The sequence below is a fragment of the Cyprinodon tularosa genome, unplaced genomic scaffold, assembly GCF_016077235.1.
Source record: "Cyprinodon tularosa strain WSP-4 unplaced genomic scaffold, ASM1607723v1 ctg107, whole genome shotgun sequence".
NCBI classification, from domain to species: Eukaryota; Metazoa; Chordata; class Actinopteri; order Cyprinodontiformes; family Cyprinodontidae; genus Cyprinodon; species Cyprinodon tularosa.
The window spans coordinates 2,440,663-2,461,219 of NW_024037860.1; the positions used below are offsets into that span (position 1 = coordinate 2,440,663).

The window sequence follows — 20,557 nt, forward strand, 5'->3', positions numbered from 1 at the left end:
CATGATGAAATGCCTTGACACATACCCGACTTGTATGTATGAGCCAATGCCAGACGCGCCTCTTTCTCAATCAGATGTGCAAACACAAACAATGTAGTGAATTTTATTGCTGTGGTTGTCCTTTAGAAGCTATTTAATTTGAAAAGGATTTTAAAAACACATATTTCGCTGACCTGCAGCATTTCCATTTGTGCAAAAGAACCACAGGTGAGATGTGTGTGGATATGGGTCCAAAGAAATGCCTTTTTTAATATGGTAGGTTGTTTTTTCAAAAACTTGCAAATAGAATAGTTAAAATACGAAAAAATACTCTCAAGCTTGGAGCAGCACTGTTAATCAAAATGCATTGATGTCACACTGAGTTTCACACAAGCTTATACCTAACACAATCCATGTTATCCAATACAGAGTCATTTGTAGCTAAGGGAGAGCTGGATTTATAATCAGCTAACATTCAGATTATGATTTAATTTTTTTACACCTAAACAAAGACCATGAGTTAAATGAACCTCGTGCCCTGTTGCCTTTGTTGGCACTTCAAACAAACTGAATTGCTGAATGAAAACGAAGATAAGGGTTTTGGTCAATCTTTGTAGTAAAGGGTGTCCAAGTTTAAAAAACTTAAACATAGCGTTTAAACCAAATGTCAATATAATGAAACCAATTATTATTGTTTGTTGTTCAGAAACTAGATTTGGACATTTCCATGCAACCAAAAAAAAAAAGAAAAAGACAGCTTTTTGAAACAGCAGAAATGTAGATTTACTTCATATCTTTCAGAAACAAAAGTCATTGTCTTGGTAGCTAACCATAATATTCACCCCCCACTATCGCGACTCAGAAGTGCAAGATAAATGCAATTTACAGCTTCAAGGAAACAACAAACCCAGCAGAATTTTTAGCGACAGATTATGTTTTTCTGCCATTTTAAGTTTCTGAATGCTGTAACTGTTTTTTTTTTTGCTTTTTTTTTTAAAGAAACAAAGATTCTCTGATATCTTAAACATGCAGGAGAGAATTTTAGAACATTGCCTCTGTTTTACCAATATACATAAATACGTTTAACTTGACAATACTACAACCAGTAATTAAAACATGCTGGGATAAAGCAGTTCTACTGTATAAATTGCATGAAAAAAAAGTGTTTGCTCTTCAGACACAGCAAAGCATTTGAAACTCAATCCTTATATTTCTGTGAAGCAAAAATTGTGCTACTTACATTGATACTAATGAAGTCAGGGGGTTAATTGACCTTATCTTTGAATGTTATAACAACAGAAATGCATTATGATGTGATACTCGATTATCTGCCTTTCTTACTAACTCTTCTCTTGAGTTTTAGACACTGCTGACTTTTCTTGAGACCAAGATTATGATCATCGGTAATAATCATCCGGATCAGAACACACACCAACTCATGTCTGATGACTTAGTCAAAGTGACTTATAGTGAGTTTCAGTGTACTGGCTCGATAAACGTTCATGTCACGCAAAACTGGTCAAACGTTGGTGCAGTTAGTCGACGGCGGAGTATCTGCCTTGCTGCGGATCTCCTTGATGTCGTTGAGGGGACAGTCGCCGTTGCCAATCTGGCATTTAAAGACTTGCTTGTAAGCCTTCCTGAAGTTCTCTGACAAGAAGGCGTAGATGACAGGGTTCACGGAGGAGTTGCTGTACGCCAGGCAGTGTGCGGCCACCCGAAACACGAAGGAGGCCTGGGTCAGCGGAAAGGTCCCGAACTCCACCCAGAGATGAACGACGTGATGAGGGAGCCAGGACAAGCAGAACACCACCACCACCACCAGCACGGTCTGAGCAGTCTGGGAAAATAGATGAGAAGAAATGATTTGTATGAGAAATAAAATTTCCTGTTATTAATTCAGCTTTGAGCCTTTTTTTTTTTATTTGCTGTACACACTGTACTAACTGTTATCAGGTGCTATTTTGTAATATCAAGCTAATATTTCATTTTCAGTAGGATACAATAAACGTTTTATAAAAGTGAAAATATGCTGCAGCGTAATGAGATGAAACCCCTGGAATTCAGATTTTCGGCTCCATTCAACATTCTAAATTGTTCTGACCAGTAATTTTAAAGGCATACAATTGTTTCAAAACAAAAATGTTTGACTTTAAAGTTTTTGCACCAGTTTTTAAACCAGTATCAACAAGACCTGAGGACTGCTGGACATGGGAACTAAAAAGGAAAAAGAAAATCACTAAAACAGACAACTAAAAGATCTCAAACCATACTGTATTGATCTTTTCTGATAAAATTTAATGACAGATGACATAAAAATTAATTGACATTTATCAGTATGTAATGGGGTAAAATTAGCCATCTCCAGCTCTTTGGGACCTCTCAGGGACCAGTTAACAACTCAAATACGGCATATTTGTGCCTCAACTCTACTGTATCTCCGCTCACCCAACAGTCAGCTGTATACTCGCTCAATCTCTGCCTTCAACCAAAAATACCTTAAACATCCTCACAACTGTAAACTGAGGAGACAAAGGTCAAGCTTCTTTCAAGGTGTGTATCCTGTTACATCTGATGTAAAATCTTTCAGCTTTGCTTTAATTACACATAAAACCAAAACAATTCTGCAATGAAGAGTGAGCCGGAATTCCTATCCAGTGATGTAAAGGCTCAGTTATCACGAACATTTGATGGGTTTTGTTTCTGCCAAGTGTGGGAGAGTGGGTTTAAAAATTTAGTAGGAAAACATAGGGTTAGTTTAGATAGCCTATTTCCATTAATACATGAAGTCTTTATTTGAATATGATATAATGTTTATCTAAGTGTGAGGGGAAAAAAAGTGAAAATAGAAGAAATAAGAGACACAGAAGCAAGAAGCCTCTGCCTGAGCCAGTTAAAAAGAAATGCTGGATCTCATTTAAGATTCTTTGTTTTAATTTTTTTTGTGACTTTTGTTTTATTTGAAGTTCCAACATTTTGAAAACTTGTGGCAGATGCAAAGTCCAGCAAACTTAATCTTTATCCTGTAAACAGGAACCGCGACACATTTAAAGCGAGTCCCAGTAGAGGAATCACTGAGGAGCCGGTCTAAAAGTGGCTTCCCTCCCTGGCCCCAAACCAGCTGTTTGTGGAAATGTTGCCTATAAGGCGGTCAGAGAAAGGGGTGTGGGAACAGCACCCACAGCAGTTCGAGTTTGGACCAAACTAATAAATCCTCCTATTAATTTCATTATAACATTTGACCTGAGCTGACAGGTCAAATGTGGCTAGCCTTATATTAGCCACATTTTCCCTCTTGCTCAAGTCGACTGTACATAAAACTCTTTTTTATACTTTAGATTTAGACTTGTGTACCAGACTTGTGTACCCTCTCTGTCAAAAGTAATGATGGTTGTCCAAAGGTGGACGCACAATAACTGGTTATGAAATAAAAACTTGTTTACTTAATCTTTTGAGTATTTGATTCTTAGGCAATTTATTCTTTCCATGTCAAATGAAAAACAACATAAATACGTTGTCTGGGAATTAGTAAAGAATCAAAATAACATCCTATTATAAAACTGTATTTATAAAACTGGAGCTCCTATAAGTAAATATGTTATAATCACATTTAAACTTCACGAATTGGGAACAAAATGTTTTCATCAAGACACCTGAGCTGCTTTGATGAGCTCCAATAGCTCAGTTTGAAAAACAGCTGATCCCAGGCTGTTCTCTACATCCAGTCTGTTCCTCTGCTTGGTTTGGATGTGTGTCACAGCTGAAGGTGAACTCAAAGAAAAACTTTCTTTTTGGTTAATACATGCTTGTTTCATTTTTTAAATTGGGTCCCGACAAAGCAGAACAGATCCCAGCCCTATTTGATCTTACTACCTAAGAATTAAAATGCTTATATATCCCTTGCAATGCACTCGCAGACCACTAGGGATACGAGTACCCCAGCTTGGGAATCACTGTTTTAGGCAATTATATCCTATTATGAGTACACTAAACTTTCATTAGCATGTCTTTTTATGTTTCATGTTTATATTAAAACACAGGAGACAGTTACTGTGATTGCTAATACAATTTTTAGTTCAAGTAAACTTTTTATTTTCAAGCTGTTATCGGGATTCTTAAAATAAATATATGCATAAGCTATACTATATTATATAACTATAAGATATAACCATATTAGGGCTGCAACTACTGATTACTTTACAAATCAAATAATCTGTTGATTATGTTTTTCGATTAATTGCTTAATAATCCAATAGCAAAAAGTCCCTTAAAGAAGAATTTTTGCAAAATTAGGCCAGGTGAAACTAACAGTTTTCCACTTGAGGAGTTCTGGATAGAGCATATTGAAAGACGAAAAAGATTTTTATCATTAATGCAAAATGTTTAAATATTTATTTTACAATTTTGGTATAATTACTGCTCTGAGTGGGTTTCTTTGCTGTCTAAAGGCGTGTTTTAGAGTCTCTATACTCAAGTTAACAATTAATTGATTATTAAATTAGTTGATGATTGTTTCAATAATTAATTAATCTGATTAATATTTTTAGCTCTAAACAATATATCTTTAAATTACAAAATGAATCAAGGCTTTCTCTGTATTTGTCATTGAAAAACATATTTTAGATTTATTAGAGAAATGTAATAATTATGTGATTTTCAAACAATATATGTAAATATATTCAATTCAGGCATTATTGGAATGAGAAGGGAAGGTGGTAGAAAAAAATGAGAAAATCCTCAGATAAATAAAACTAAACCTATATGCAAACATTTATTTTCTTGTTTTGTAGGTATTTCCTGATGTGGTACAGAGACAGCGATTGAGCTTCCACTCAAAGCTTTGCTGAAATATAAAAGCAGGTATCTAAATCCTGTTTTTCTGTATCTTGTTAGCTCTGTTTGGGTCTGCAGCCTTTGTGAAAATCAACTTTCTTGCTCAACATGCCAGCAGTTAGTGACTGCAGTGCTCCTGCTTTGTAATGAGGTTGTAACACAGCTGCTGGCTAGAAATCAAACCATAACAGCAAGCCACACAATAAAAGATGGATTTTAGAGCTGAAAGGGAGCAGACCTCTCGGCGGGTTTCTTCTGACTGCCCCCTTTTAAAACATCCTATAACTCTCAACTGACCAGCACTACAGCTTACACCATCATGTTTTATTCATAACTCATACCACAGATCCAGATCTGTAATTTTCTGAACTGTGGAGGGGAAAAGAGTCTGCTAACAAAAATTCTTATGTTCACATCTTTCCCTGCATGGAACAAAGAGGGTAAAGTTTACATGTTCTGTATGTACTAACAAAATGACACTGAAAAACATCCTCAGATAAATGAATATATCAATATTTTCCCATATGGTTCTAAACACGTAGGTTCGCCTTAGATGGTTTGTATACAGAGGCACTTCTTGCCTCTCACCCCCATCTTTGACACCTGCTTGTTTTTTCCCCATGACCTCATACCTTTTGGCTCTTATCAGCACCATGGGCCTGAAGTTGGGTAAAGAACAGCAAATCTGAAAGACCTCCAGTGCCAAAGAACACATCCCTGAGGGACCTCAGCAGCAATGACTTCACATCTCAAAAAAATCCTTGAGAAGTTGGTCCTCTACCATAAGGTTGGCTGCAGTTTGCCTACCAGCCAGCCATTGAGGTAGATTAGTTAAAGACTAAAATAACCGATAACTGCAGCCCTGGATTGAATAGAGCAGTCAAAGACAAGTCTAAACTAGTTTTTAACTGATTCAAATGAACTTGTTGTTCAGGATCTTTTAAGATCATTGTATCCAACAGTCAAAAGCAGTGTGTCACATCCATGCCAATATGTGCACAGTGTTTATCTGTTCAGTAAAAGGCTGGTTATACTCCCGCAGCAGTGTGTCGCAGTGAGCTTGTCGCAGATATTTCTGATTTATGCCCAATTTTGAAGTATGTTCTGCACTATGTTATTCCAGGCCTCAAAGCAAGAGGGACAATCAGGAACTAGCTGTGGGTCTAGATACGGCCGAGGTGGTAAGGAAGTGGGGGCAAGTTTGTGTGACAACGGAGGGACATGAGGGCGAAAAAGAGTGGGGATCCTGGTGGAAAAAGGGTCTCAGCATTCTTGCGCACCTCCCTCTTCTAGCTGGTCCATCTAAACGATTCGTTTTCCACAATGGCAGTCATACCAAACAGGAAATACGCATAGTGTAGAGCAGATGTAGATTTGACCAATCAGAGGCCTCCTGTGGGGCATATCTGCGTTAACTGCGACACACACACACAGACGGCCTGGTTTCTCAGTATATTCCAGCCTAAAGTGTCTACATCCTAGCTGGTATTTGCACATTTTTTATTTGTTTTAGTGGTGTTTCCAGTGTGCTCTATTTTGGACACTTAATTTAGTTTGCCACACATTTTGTCTTTGTGATTTGGATGTATTTTATTATTCTACAGTCTATTCTTATTTTTTATTTAGATGCGTACAGTCCTTTAACTTGTAAATATATTGTTTTTTGTGATATGGGAACTTATAAACTTTCATTTGTATTTTCCACCTCTAAGACAATAAAGGATATCATTACTCTATTCTGATCTTTTGTAATTATGAGCAACACTGCCAAAACATGGGACCCAGATTATTGCTTTTTATTTAGTTGCATTTTAATAAATAAAACACTATGCTGATTAGTTAATTAGATTCATCTTCAAGATAAAGTTGTTTTTTTTTTTACTTTCTTAATGAACTTCTGTATTAAATCTACTATTGTCTGTCTCTGTTTATAATTTATTACATCTCTCAGTCCTTACTTAAGCCAGTGATCTCTTATCACTTTAACCTCTAACCTCTGTCTCTCCTGAAAGGTAAGCAATAGGGGAAAACAAATAGTGGAAAATAATTCTTATATATTATCTAATATAATGTGACTGGCTTCCCTATTCTGCTATGTGTGTTCAATGCTGTGTCCGACAATGAGAGCCACGAAGAATGATGGACTGACAGGTGGAGAAATAAAGGACTGATACCAAATGGACAGCCTATCCAGTATAAAAAGAGAAGCCAGAGCAACATTTCACATTTTGGTTAATATAGTCTGATCTGTTGAAACGTTGGAGATTAAATGGGCCCATAGACAGACAAGACAGATGGAGGCAGAACAGTGGGTTTTCAGTTTTAATAAAACAAAACTAACTTAAGAAAAAGGCTTTCAAAACAGAGGATGGTTTCTTGCATTGGCAAAGCACGGCATGACGTGGCAGAATGGAGTTACTCAGCATGAAAGCAGTATTCTCCAATAAAGAGTAAAAGAAATCTGACAGCTATTAAAGTGGCTGGACATGAGAAAAACAAAGATGGATCACAGGTGATGTAATTTGGAGAATTAGTGGCAGCAAAGAACAAAAACAGGCAAAACTGAACGTCATTATACTAATGACACAGAAAAAACAAACAAGAAATCCATAAAAAAAAAAACTAGAGCGAAACTGCTGGACAGATCTAACAAATGAAACCAGACATGCGAGAAACTAAACTATGATAAATTAGAGAACAGAGACTAAATAATAAACTAGAGAGTATGAAAAACATCTAACTAATGTAAATTTTAAAAATTAACAATAAGGCAAGACCCAAATAACAAAAATTCTGTTTTGCTATAAATAGGATGCAACTAAAACAACTTAAGGAAACCCCCCCCAAAAAAGAGACAGGACACTCTTAAAGTAAGACTTAAAATCTATTGAGGAAAAACTCCAAACAGAAAAAATATCATAAAATATAAATAAAAACCAATACATGAGGCTCACAATAAAAATAGGAGACAAAAGAGAAAGCTTTGCATGTTTTGATATGAGCACCTTTGTTAGAGATTTAATTCAGTTTGCCACCAAGATCAAAGACATGTTTTTTCCCCCTTAATTTTAAAGGATTACCACTAACCCAAAGTACGGTTAGTGGTAATCCAGAGTAAACTCTGAGGTAAATTGCTGAATATCCTGGTTTTTCCAGTTCAGAAAGTTAGGACTCTGAGAAAAGTTCTGACAACAAATTAGTCCATGAAGTGACTCTGCTCAGTAGCTGCTAATCTGAAGATATCTTTGTCAGAAGAGGAGGATTAAAGCATAATTAGATCCTTTATCTTTCAAAAGAATATATCCCCCCAAAAAATAATTGTAATTATTTTTTTTTCTAGCAAGAACAAAATTAGATCAATTAGAGCGTTTTCGTGGTACTATTATGTGGGCAGTACATGGAAAGTGCGAAGATGGCCTTCTACACATAAAATATTTTTTGGGAATCATATCCTTAATAGCTGTTATGTTGCACCTACACATATATTCAATACTCATGAAAAAAAAAGATGAAAGAATTTAAATGCCCCCTTGTTATCATTACACTCTCTTGAAATGTAGTGATTTTTTCCTCACATTTAACAAACACTAAATATACATGTTAAATCTACATCTATCATATCTATATTTTGTGTAATAATCTATTTCTAAATCCTATATCTATATATAGATGTAATATCTATTTCTAAATTGTTTGTGAGGGATGTTTTTGTGTTTTCTTTTTAGTTTCTCCTCCTACCCACTAGATGGTGCCCTTTCCCCTGTTTGGCCTGGAGGGCCTCTTCCGGTTACCCCCCCCCACACCTGCGGCTCGTTGGGTCATCACCAGAGGAGAATTTGAGCAGCAGACTATCACCACCTCGTTTGCCAGTATTGAGTACTCTAGCCTCACTAAGTTTAGCTAAGTCTAACATTTGAGTCTTTGCCTCTCTGAGTCTAAGGTTTTTTCTAACCTTTTTGTCTCTTTTGTGTTCTCCGGCAGGATAATCCCCCGATCTGCTGGATAAGCCTGGTCCTTCTCCCCTTGGAAGGAATTATTTGTCTCACACTGATAAAGGGGAAACCTGCTCCTCTGGACCCATCATTAGTCTGCATGTCCGCCCTCCAACAAGGAACCATCATCTCTGGACAATTCCCCCACAAACTGGACCCAAGGATCAATCAAGAACCACACTACGTGAGTCACAACTGTTCCATTCATCTCCTTCGATCAATTTCCCTATGGGCCTTGAACTCATCACTGTGATCTCCCCCCTAGAGTTTCTGGTTCCACCTGACCACAGGATTCCCCCCATCTGAGAATAACCTGTTTTCTCTATCTCTCTCTGAGTTTTGTAAACCTCACCAATAAGCTGTTAACTTTTTTCATGCCTCTGAGTGGTTTTCTGCATGTGGGTTAGATCTTTGAGACCAATCATGACACTTTATATCTTAATCCATACATCACCCTTGATAAATATACTTTAAATCTAAATGGATATGTCAAATTTTAAACCTGGAATCCAAGTACATATTTTATATGATAAATGCAAATCTTAAATCTCAGACTGAAATGTACTGTAAAATATACCTATTAACAGTGAAACTTTAACAGCTCAATTTTTCACCACACCTCAAGGGAAAAGGGAACACGGCTGAAAACAGAAGCATCCTTGGAAGGTTCAGCCCATCTTTCCTTTTTATTAAGCTTAGTTACCCGCTTGATATCTCCTGTCCTGAAATAAAAAACTCTGATAGGAGACGAGAGGAGTAGAGCTACTCAGAGTATCTGCTTGCTACTCAGCGTATTTCCTCGAACAGACCCTGAAGTCTGAAGGAGATCTTTCTTCACAAACAACAGTTGTGAGTCTGGATATTCCCTGTTGGCAGCATCAGAGATGGGAATGTGGGAACTGCATCTACTGAGGTCTAAATTTGGTTCCTTGTGAAAGCTGACACCAGCTAATGACAACATGTGATGGACCTGCTTAAATCCCACTCTTTCCTAATGTACCTTAAAGTCAGCCCACATATTTAGAACTTCACATTATGAATTTAAACCTCAAAGTTTCAGTCTGAGAGACAGAGATTTCTATATACTTTATAGAGTTTATTATAATTAGCTGTACTGTAAATTTACTCAATCTTCTTTAGAATTTCTCTTTAAATAGTTGATAGTTTATGTTAATATAAGCTTGTTATTTCTTTGCTATCACATCTTTTAAACTTATTTTCAATATCTTTGGAACTTGCAGATCTAGAGTTTTTGATGTGCATATATGCTGTCACTAATTAATTTCTAAACATAATTGTCCACTTTCTATAACTTAATATTCATTTTCTATGGATGAAAATTCTAGTCTGCTTTCTTAGATTTCATCCCAGATTATTCCTTTATCTGATTCCTTTTTAAAGATTATTTTAAAAGTGAAGCCGTTCTGTGATTGAAACCAAACCAGCTGTGTCTCATAATATTTACTCTTGGTGTTTAACACAGAGGGGCCACCCATTCCTGTTTTACACACTAAGAAACAATACAACGCTTACTCAAGGGGCATCTGGGATATTGTTTCCTTTGTCGAGTGCTTGCAATGAATCCTTCCACACTGCGTCACTGTGGAAGGGGAGCCTTATCAACCAACCAACACAGGTTGAATTTATTTTAACTGCCAGTGTCTAAATATAGCAAAAACCTAAAGTCAAATACAAATGAAAGGAGTCCAGTAAATATTTTTTTAAACCCTCACACATTCAGAAGAAGATCAAGTCATCGTCATTTATATAAAAAGTGTTAAGCGCCTCGATTTGTATAAATATCAGAAAAAGTCAAGGCTAAAACTGAGAAGTGTTCATTAAAATATTATATTGCCTGATCTACCAACGGCCTCCTTGGTTTTTGTAGTTTTTCAATCAGTTTTTTAAAATCTTTTACTTAGCTCGCTGATAGCGTGATTCTTTTTTTTTTTAAAGAAAGGTTCTAAGCAGTGCATACAAAATGGATCAAAGAATTAATGAATTTTTTTGTTGTTATAACAGAACATATTGAAACAAGAAGCTGTTTGTTTGGGATGAAAAACTGCAGGGGAAAGTATAAAACATATTTTTAATTATGTTTAATATAGTCAGTTAAAAGTTCACATGGTGTCCATCAGATGGAGAATTTCACGAATTTGGGTCTTAAATTATCAACCATGAGAGAAGTTGACATTAAAGCTTTAGGGGATCTTAGGATCTGTATTGGATCCTATATAACAAAGGGGAGTGTGATGTAAGAGAAAGTAAGAATCCCATCCATCAGCCCTCACATCCCAATGAAACCGTTCACACAGAACCAGGCAGCAAGAAGTTTCATACCTGAAGTAATATGATCTCTCTTCTTAATGTCGGTCTACGTCGCCAGCACCAGCATTATGCTCAGCCTGTTAAACTATAATGGCTTCTTTTAAGCCTCCCATTTATGGGCTGATTTGTATAGTCTAGAGAAGCAGAAACATTTAGAGAGCAATGTTTCTGAATTTCTCTATGGTATGTCAGAAAGGCTGATTTCTTTGCTCTATTTAATCTAATAGTAAGGCCAAATTCACACAGGGGTCCTCATAGGTGTGCCGACGATGCAACAGTTATCCTTTGCTGAGGCATTACTAGGCAAAGCCTACAGTAGAACTTGCAAGTCATCATTTTCTGCTGTTTTCTGAATCATTGAAACATTCCTCTTTACCTTCCCAATGTCAGAATCACCTTCTAACATGATCTTACCACAGAAGTCAACATTCATTGCTCGCTGTGCACTGGAAAATCTCTCATGGACCAAGTCGGAGCGCAGGGATGCCATAACATTATTCTATCTCAACACACTAGTTTGTTTCTGTAACCTTGTAAATATCTGAATGAGTTCCTAGAGCTATTTCTACTCCTACACCGTCCATTTTTAGTCATTCTGTGCAGAAAGAATTCATTTGATTTTCAAGTTCTTATTCAAAGCATGAGAGGATCAAGATAGATGGGTTTTCAAAGCAGAGTTAAGTGCACTATCCTATAGCATGCATCATAATTGCATTTGTAAACATTGATGCAACCCTGTGTAACATTTGCAAGCATAATTCAACAAATTATCTGCACAAATTTCTATTTTGGGTGTTTGTGCAATACTCATTGTGAGCCAATCACACAAGCTCTGATGGCTTTAAAGTTTCTTTTATTCTTTATGAGACTAACAGGCTGTTATATAGCTCTTTTGTCAGGCTCTTTTCTCCACACTCCCAATCAGGAAGAGTAATGTTAAGGCTTTTTAAACTGACAGATACACGCTGCAATCAAGCCCAAAAAATGTCTTTTTCTGCTAATCTCTACGCCTGGGTACAATTTGCAGGCTCCAGGCCTAACTCAAGTGACAGGCACAGCACAGACTACCTCTTTCCCTGGAAGGACTTTGAGTGAGACTCTTTATTCCTTGGGATGAGGAAAATGTGGACTGGTTGGCAGGCAAGTCATGAGAGCTTGTCGTGATCATTTTGGCAGTAGCAAGAGTGTACTTGGCCCACCATTACTGTTCCTTTAATGATCTATTTAGGGTCCTGCTTGCTGGCTGTGGGCAGAAGAGGGTTATGGCATCATCATGAGGCATGAGGCCATCCTTGCTTTTTACGTTTTTTCCTGAAAAATCTACCGACTTTTATCCAATGTAAAGTATACACTTGCTGCCTCCCCTCTCCACCATCTTGATAAATTTCTCCTACTACAGTATAATAAACCCCCAGACCTCACTAACACGTTATGCACATAGTCCCAAATGGTTATGGAAATGTTTCCACTTTATTAAATGTAATAGGGAGCCATCTGTGGTCCACTGGGCCCTATAAGTACAACCCATGGAGAGAAGACTTTTAACAGCTTACATTTTACATCTTTAGTCCTGCAACATTGTTCTATTTCTAAATACAAATTCCTAAAATCTGACTTTCTAGTAAAGGCAGCTTTAATTACATACAAGAATAGTGCTTTAAAGTGATTGTTTTCCCTAATAATCTCTACATTTTTTAAAAGAGAGAAGAGGGGAACTGAATTTGTAAGCTTTGCATTATTTAAGTAGCAGTTTTATTGTTAAGAGGGTAACCAAAGATACCGAATTCCTGTGCAGAATTTGCAATGAGGAAGTTACATGAAGTTACTGTAATAAAGACCTCTTGAAAAGGTCAACTGGAGTGAAGGGGCTCATGCTAAGACAGAGTTATATAGATTACCCTTTAGCCACTGTGTCAAAGATGGTTGGGAGACTTGGAAAGGAACAGATCAATTCTGAGTAAATTTCACTGATTCTCAGTTGGGTCAAATATGTAATATCTATAATAAAATAGGTGTCATTTGCACATACTTTATAGAACACAAAGAGTTCAGAATTCATTATTAGCTTTAGACTAAAACAATATTTTTAAAGCTTTAAAGCATAGCTCCTCAACAGGGGGTCCGTGACAACTGGGGCATCCATGGAGGTTCTGCATGGGGGTCGCAAAAGTTTTGGTTGATTACACTTTTTTTTGTTATATTCCCCCCCTGCAATTTTTTCCACTAATTGAAATGTCTTTAAATATACATTAACATGAGTACAAAACATTGTAGTAAACAGATAATTGGAGGCAGAAGATGTCTTTCAGTCATCAATGTACACATTCAGCGACACACAGGAGCTCTTTCAAGCTGGGCACCGTTTCATTCACAACACCTGTCCCATCAACGAGGAATCAGAATCAGAAATACTTTAATAATCCCACAGCAAAATTACTTTCATTACATTATTCCATGTGTCATAAAGTGACTATAGGACCAGTTTGATATAACACAATTTCATACAATATGCATAATCCATCTCACCATCAGTTTGGGGGTCCTTGGCCTGGAAAACATTGAAGACCCCTGCTTAACCCTCTTAAAATCCACGTCATTTTGGGTATTCCTCATCTATTTTGCATTCCCAAATGGAAAAGCACATAACTTAAGGACTGTAAGACCAAATTACATGTGCAATACATTATTTGAAAGCTAACACCCTCTAGTTTCTGCTAGATGCTGGATTACTTTGAATCTGTGGACCCTTATGGGCGAATGGAGTATAAATAATTGAAGATTGGATTTATAAAAACGTCTGGATGCCTTCAAAGGTATGTAGTTGTGGCTGCTTTGTTTCTTTACATTTTGACCTGCTGCTGTATCTGTGTTAATTGTGCTTTGGTGCTTGCTGTGTCCATAAAATAATGTTGGTGGTTGAATTGGGGAGAATCTAAGCTTTCCCCTCATGTCTTACATGTCTATATTGGTAAAAATATTACTGGTGTAATTTTATGCATTCTGAGTTATTACCCCCACTTAACATCCACCGGGTTGCCGGTGACCCAGTGGGTTTTGAGAGGTTAAAAGTCTGGACAGCAAGGAATAATCAAAGGATAATTTTCTATACCTAAAACTAATATGTCAGCGGTGATTCAAGGAATTTAGCGTCAATTGGTAAAGAAAAAGAAAAATTTTGGGCCAAATATAGTAACACCTCACTCCTGACTAGGGGTGTAAATCACATCCATCATGGCGATTCGATTCAGTATCGATTTCCTGACCCAACGATTCGATTATTTTCGATATTCAAGAATACACCACGATGTGATTCGATTTGATTCGATTAATCGGTTAATTTTTATTTATTTTTTACACCTTACAGGCTAAAGAAAGTTTCAAGTTTGAAATAAATCAATGAAAGCTGTAATATTGTTATGCTTTTTTTTAAGAAACAACAGCAAATAACAGAAGTAGAAAAGTTCTATCAAAAAATACTGCACAAAATCAGTGCAATGAGTGCAATGCAATACCTCAGCTCCAGACGTCCCCGCCCCCTACACAGACGCTCCGCTGCTCCTCTCCCAAATTGTAGCTGACCGCAAACAGTGCCGCAGACAGGAGGCCGGCTTGTTTTGTTTTTATGACCGAAATTGCGGAAAACAACTCGTGAAGTTTGACCAGCTAGAAGAGCGAGGTGCGCGAGAACGCTGGGATCCTTTTTCCACCTGGATCTCCGCTCTTTTTGGCCCTCATGTCCCTCCGTCGTCGGACTAAACTCGCCCCCAGTTCCTCTCTGCCTCTGCTGTATCTAGACCCACAGTGTGTAGCACAGACCACGCTTCAATACTGAGCATAATTTAAAAATGTCTGTTTCAAGTTTACTGCAACACACTGCTGCAGGAGTATAACCAGGAAGCAAGATAGGAGGGCAAAATAGTTGTAGTGCCACCGCAGCACGGGAGGGAGAATTACGTCCAGGAGCAAATGGATAAAAATAGACCGGAGGAAAAAAAAAACATGAATCGATTCTCTTGCGGACGTGTCGATGCATCGGATCGTCGGCTGTTGGATCGATGCATTGATACACAGTGTTGTGCCTGAACGCGTTCATTGAACGAAAGTTCATGAACTCGTTCATATTTTGGGCGAACGTGAACTGAACGTACTGCATTACTGCCTGATGAACACTATTGTGAACTCGTTCATTCTGGTGTCTGTGAACGGCACGCTCTCTCAGTTCAACTTCGTTCAATAGGTTGCCAAATCTCTATAGAGCCCTCCAGGTGAAACCCCGGCTAAATCACACCATAAACTGGCCTTAATATGTAGCGGGAAAAACACCCAATCTGACAACACCAGCTACCAGTGTCGTGGCCTACAGCCGCGTGCGTCATCAAAACAAAATGCAGCGTGGAAGCCACAGCAGCGTGGAGGCGACCGTGGAGGCGACAAAGCAGCAGTATGGTCACTTAAAACAGGTTTATGACCAGGTGGTCGGTGAGGATGATGGCAACAATCTTATATTTCTCTGCAAACTTTGCCTGCCGGCTTTCAGTAAAAAAATCCGCATGTAGCAGGAGGACATCTCCTCATGCTCCTGGAGGCAGGAGTGTTGGCTGCAGGGGCAGTGTCAGCCAATTGCCTCTGGAGGGCACCCTATAAAAGGGGAGTGGTGGCATTATCGGTTACCCTCTTCCTCTGGTTCCTCCGCTTTGCTTCCGGGTCGCCTCGGCTGCTGGTTAACGGTACAGGTAGGTTGCAGTGGCTGCTAGTGCGCTCAATGGATAATTGTGGTGCTGATGTGCATGTTTGGTGGTTTGTTAGACAAGACGTTCCCGGTTACAGCGCTCGTGATCAGCGCGTCAATCAAACCTGGCCGTAATCGGCAGCTTTGCCTCCGTCCTCTTCCTCAGTGAGATTTCTCTGGTGGCCGGATCGGTATGTATGCTGTATGACAATCTGACACATTCACTTCCTGCTCCTCCACAAAGCAGTAATATTTTGTTGATAGGTCGGTGTGGGGTCTGGTGATCTGGGGAATTCCAGCGGCGTTAACTTGGGAGAAACAACACAGCTTTGACACGTTCCAGCTGCAGCTTTTTGATAGCTCACGGCAGTCGGACGCCTGAGCTGCGGCTCCACCTCGGTTCCAACTGTTGTTTAACCACGGCGGTGCGGTCGGAGACGCTTTAATCAGCCGGTATTGTGGCTGGTTAAACTTGGAGCCCGCCTGCAGCAGAAATTGCCTCTTCCAGCAGCATAGGCTGGGCTGGATTATTCAAAGGGCTGTTTATGTGACAACTGTTCAACCTCTGTTACTGGACTGGTTCTTGATTGTTATTATTTTTCTTATCCTGAGTTTATTCAGTTATCTGGGTTGCCTGAGTCCATGGGGAATTGCATTTTGGGTTCCAATTGTTCCTGTGACTCTTAATGTTTTTTTTGGGTTATTCTTTTTTTTTTTGTTCTCTCCCCTTATAGTGTGTGTGTGCGCGTGTGTGTGTGAAAAGCTATTTATGCCCCTCTTTGTCTTTTCAGTTGCTGAGAGCTGACGTGGTGGATCCTGGTGTCCTGGTGGTGGGGACTTCCCGTTTTGGTGTGCAGTGCCGCCCCCTTCTAGTCCATTGTTTTACAGAGTGCATGTGTGTAGTGGCTGCCACGAGTGATTTGGGGTGCCTTCCTTTTTGTTTTGGTTTATCTAATGGGATCACTCCTCACTTCGCCTCGACCCACTCCATCAGGTAGGCCTCAGCATCTGAATCAGGCTCTCCCCTCGCCTTCCTGTGTGTGTGGGTAGTATATTTTAACAAGATCTGTTATTTTAATCATGTTTAAATAAAGAATTGCTGTTTTTTCTAAATTATAACCACGTCTCTGACTCTCTCTATGGTAGAACGGATTTACGTATCTTACCTTTAAAATTAATTCTTTGGGTGAAATTCCCAAGGTGGCGTTGTTGGTCCATCAGAAATTGCTAGTATCAGGTTCTCTTTCCTGTATACACTACCTGCCTGCCACATTCTGGCGTTGCTGGTAGGACCAACCAAGAGCAGAGACGTGTGTTTCTCCTTTTTTTTTTTTTTTTTCTCTTCCCTTTGCTATTGTGTTTCTTATTGTTAAATATTTGTATTCTCTTGGTCCAGGTTGGGGTTGAACAGTTGTGTGTATTGCTGTGACTTAGACAAAAAAAAAAAAAAAAAAAAATCCAACTAGGTTATTTTTTTTTTTTTTTCCCTTCTCTTAATACGCCGCTGCCCCAGGTAGATTTTTTTTTTTTTTTCTTTTGGTGGGGGTGTGTAGCTATGGATACAGAACTGCAGGATTTAAGGAACTTAGTTGCACAGTTAAAGGCGGATAATGAGAGGCTGCGACAGGAGCAGATGGCGGCCATGCCTGCCCTTGATGCGGCGGCCTCCGGGTCTGCCGTGCCCGCTCCTGCCACCGTTGGTACTGTAACAGAGAGACTTGTTTTTGTGCCCCGAGATAGGAAATGCCCTATGTTCAGAGGAAAGTCAGGGATTGGCATTACTGAATGGATTGAGGAGGTGCAGGCGTGTATTAGAGCGCGTCATTTGGCTGCATCCGACCAGGCTTTTTTCCTCTTAGATCACCTTGAGGGAGAGGCACGTGAGGAAATAAGATTTCGGTCCGATGCAGAACGAACCGACCCAGCTAAAATAATCGCGATATTACAGGAGCTGTATGGTTGCTTTGACTCCTATGTAGGGTTGCAGGAAGCCTTCTTTTCTCGTCGACAGCAAGAAGGCGAGACTCTTCAGGAGTTCTCCCTTGCATTAATGAGCCTTATGGCATCTGTTAAACAGCGCGCCCCTAGTGACATGCCTAATGCTGAGGTCTTACTGCGCGACCAGTTTGTTGAACACGTAACTGATGGTGCTCTTCGTCGCGAATTGAAACAGTTTGTGCGTAGGCAGCCGACCGCTACGTTGCTTGAAGTCCGGGCTGAGGCGATCCAATGGGAGCGGGAGGGTTTGCCAGGAGGAGCCAGGGGCAGAAGTTATTCTGTCCCCTCAGTTCTTGGGTTTCAGTGTGGAGCTACAAGTGGCCCACAGTTGTCCGTCAAGCCACCCCTGGCGTCCGAGCTAAGTGAGATGAAGGAGATGCTTAAACTCCAGCAAGAGCAAATCAACCAACTTACACAAAGCATTTCTCGCTTGCCGGGCCCTCATTCCCGGGGCCGCCCCTCACAGTGGGGCCCAGTTATCTGTAAGCGATGCCACCAACCAGGACATTTTGCTAGGGAATGTGACGGGGTCCGTGTTCCTCGCCCGCAGCAGCCTTTGTCTGCACAGAAGACAAGTGTACAACATAGTCCTTCACGGCCTGCGGAAAACTACCACCCGCCGAGCTGTTGAGTCACAGTTCGGCGGGCAATGATATTGGCTCAAGAACAGGAGGTGGTTCAGAAATGCCCAACCTCATCTCCTCTTGCCCCCATATGTGTATTAATATTGGGGGTATTGCTGTTCCTTGTTTGGTGGATACTGGATCCATGGTATCTACCATCACGGAGAGCTTTTTCCATCAGCATTTTGAGCCGTGGGGCCCGGAGAAACTGCGCTTGTGTGACTGGCTACAGCTCCGTGCAGCCAATGGGTTAGACATCCCTTACCTTGGGTACATGGAACTGGATATTGAACTGTGCGGTAAGCTGATGCCAAAGTGTGGCATTTTGGTGGTTAAGGACTTGCCCAATGGTATGTCTGCACAGGCCCCTGGGGTGCTGGGGATGAATGTGATCCGCCGATGTTATGGCGAACTCTTCGGGCGACATGGTTTGGCCCTCTTTGACTTACCCTCTGTATCAGAGGCTCCCGAGTTAGTTCTGCAAGCTCTGCAAAAGTGCCATCAAGCTAGTATACGGCCCCCTCTGCCCGCCTGTGGAAGAGCCATGGTGCGGGGACGGAAGGCCTGGCGGATTCCAGGTGGTACATTTAAGATTGTGGCTGCTACCTGCTCTGAGCACTTCGCAAATACCACTGTGTTGTTTGAGCCACGAGGCTCTGGCCTTCCAGCCGGGCTACTTGCCTCACCATCTTTGGTCCAAGTGGAAAGGGGGACTGCATACATCCCCATTGTAAATGTGGGTTCCACTGATGTGCTGCTTTACCCGCGCACAGTCGTAGGGAGTTTGGAGGTGGTGAGCGTTGTGAGCCTGCCAGCAGGCGTTACAGAGGTACCCTCCTCTGTTGCCACAGTGGCTTCCCATGTAGTTGCCCCCTCCATTCCGGAGCAGATAGCGGCCATGGATTTGTCTCCCCTTCCTGCTGAGGAGCAGGATCGGCTGAGGTTGCTTCTCAGCAAGTATGAGTCTGTCTTTGCTTGTCATGACAGCGACTTGGGTTGCACTAATCTGATCGCTCATGGCATTCCGCTTCTGGATGATGTCCCAGTCCGTCAGCGGTACAGACGCATTCCTCCGTCGGATTACGACCTAGTTAAAGAGCATATTAACAAGCTGTTGGAAGCACAGATAATTAGGGAGAGCAGTAGCCCCTATGCGTCACCTATCGTGCTCGCCAAGAAGAAAGATGGTAGTCTGCGCATGTGCGTCGACTACAGGCCCTTGAACCGGAAGACCCGGAAAGATGCGTTCCCTCTTCCCCGCATTGAGGAGTCCTTGGACGCTCTGACTGGTGCTTGTTGGTTCTCCACCATGGACCTAGCCAGTGGATACAACCAGGTCCCGGTGGTTGAAGCGGATCGGCCTAAAACGGCATTCTGCACCCCGTTTGGCCTTTTCGAGTGGAATCGCATGCCCTTTGGGCTCTGCAATGCTCCCAGTACTTTCCAACGTCTGATGCAGCGGCTCTTCGGGGACCAACAGGGTCAGTCCTTGTTGATTTACTTGGACGACATTGTTGTGTTCTCTTCCACCATTGAACAGCACTTGGAGAGACTGGAGGTGGTTCTGGGGCGTTTACAACATCAGGGCCTGAAGGCCAAGCTTGCTAAATGTGCCTTTTTCCAGCAGGAGGTGCGGTATTTGGGGCATGTGATCTCGGACCAGGGTGTTTCCACCGACCCCAGTAAGGTGGAAGTGGTAACCGACTGGCAGCCTCCAAGCACCATCTCGGAACTGCGGTCATTCCTTGGCTTTGCCAGTTACTACCGCCGGTTCGTGAAGGGCTTTGCCAAGTTGGCCGCCCCTCTGCACCAGCTGGTAGCCAAGCTGGGGAGCACAAAATCTGGGAAGAGACCAGAGGGTGCAGTGGCAGGGAACTGGTCTGAGGAATGCCAACGCAGTTTTGAGGCCCTTAAGACCAAGCTCACCACAGCTCCTGTGTTGGCATATGCTGATTTTTCCCTCCCTTTCATTTTGGAGGTTGATGCCAGTTTTGGTGGCCTAGGAGCGGTCCTGTCACAGGAGCAGAACGGCAAGGTAAGGCCCATCGCTTATGCGAGTAGGGGCCTAAGGCCCA

General features: G+C 40.8%; 1 protein-coding gene across 1 annotated transcript in view; it reads right to left on the reverse strand.

Annotated features, from left to right (window-relative positions):
- Nucleotides 1–223: 223 nt before the first annotated feature.
- LOC119786121 (galanin receptor type 1-like) overlaps nt 224–20,557 on the reverse strand; it is a 37,688-nt gene continuing 17,354 nt past the window's right edge. Inside the window, exon 3 of the mRNA XM_038289230.1 lies at nt 224–1,819. Coding sequence (XP_038145158.1) covers nt 1,499–1,819 — 321 coding nt within the window. The 3' untranslated portion in view covers nt 224–1,498. The remainder of the gene's footprint in view (nt 1,820–20,557) is intronic.